Source organism: Colobus angolensis, unplaced genomic scaffold, assembly GCF_000951035.1.
Source record: "Colobus angolensis palliatus isolate OR3802 unplaced genomic scaffold, Cang.pa_1.0 Scaffold22, whole genome shotgun sequence".
In the NCBI taxonomy this organism is placed as follows: Eukaryota; Metazoa; Chordata; class Mammalia; order Primates; family Cercopithecidae; genus Colobus; species Colobus angolensis.
This window is the reverse complement of record NW_012115377.1, coordinates 3,020,949-3,021,787: the sequence shown is the minus strand read 5'-3', so window position 1 is coordinate 3,021,787 and position 839 is coordinate 3,020,949. Positions and strand designations below refer to the sequence as shown.

The window sequence follows — 839 nt, the reverse complement described above, 5'->3', positions numbered from 1 at the left end:
GCCTGTCTTGGCCTCCCAAAGTGCTGAGATTACAGGCTTGAGCCACCGCACCCGGCTTACTCTGCATTTTAAAATCTCCTATCAAGGCTGGGCACGGTGGCGAACGTCTGTAATCCCAGCACTTTGGGAGGCTGAGGCAGGTAGGATACTGAAGTGCAGAAGCTCGAGACCAGCCTGGAAAACATGGCAAAACCTCGTCTCTACAAAAATACAAAAGTTAGCTGGGCGTGGTGGCACACACCTGTAATTCCAGCTACTAGGGAGGTTGAGGCATGAGAATCGCTTGAGCCAGGGAGGCAGAGGTCACGGTGAGCCGAGATGGCGCCACTGCACTCCAACCTGGGCAACAGAGCAAGACCCTGTCTCAAAAAATGAAATCTCCTGAGAGAGAAGTAAACAGAACACTCGATAAAAACTCAAGACCATCTTAGTTCTATTCCCACTTCTTCCTCTTGGCGTTGTTCGGATGACTTGATCTCTCTAAACTTGTTTCTCAGTGAAATGGGAAAGATTAATCCCTACTTCAAAGGGGAATGAATTGTAAAGACTGAATAAAGTCATGATCTTAAATACCTGACAATACCGGCACCCAAGAAATATAAGAAGTGTTACCTCTGATCCTGTAATTAGATAAAAGTGAAGGACGAATTTAAGTGTGGAACCACATACCCCTTGAACGTCCTGTATGACATTAAACACTTTTCCTGTCCTCACTGTGCGAGCACTAGAAGTGACAAGAAAGACCATCTGTCAATTTTTATTGAATATTCAGCATGACTCCTCCTACTCAGCCACCTCAGGGTTAACCCTAAAGTATCTGTTCTTTTTTTTTTTTTTTT

At 44.9% G+C, this 839-nt stretch overlaps 1 protein-coding gene across 1 annotated transcript in view; it reads right to left on the bottom strand.

Annotated features, from left to right (window-relative positions):
• CATSPERD (catsper channel auxiliary subunit delta) overlaps positions 1–839 on the bottom strand; it is a 69,575-nt gene that overhangs the window by 65,492 nt on the left and 3,244 nt on the right. Inside the window, exon 2 of the mRNA XM_011943621.1 lies at positions 670–724. Coding sequence (XP_011799011.1) covers positions 670–724 — 55 coding nt within the window. The remainder of the gene's footprint in view (positions 1–669; positions 725–839) is intronic.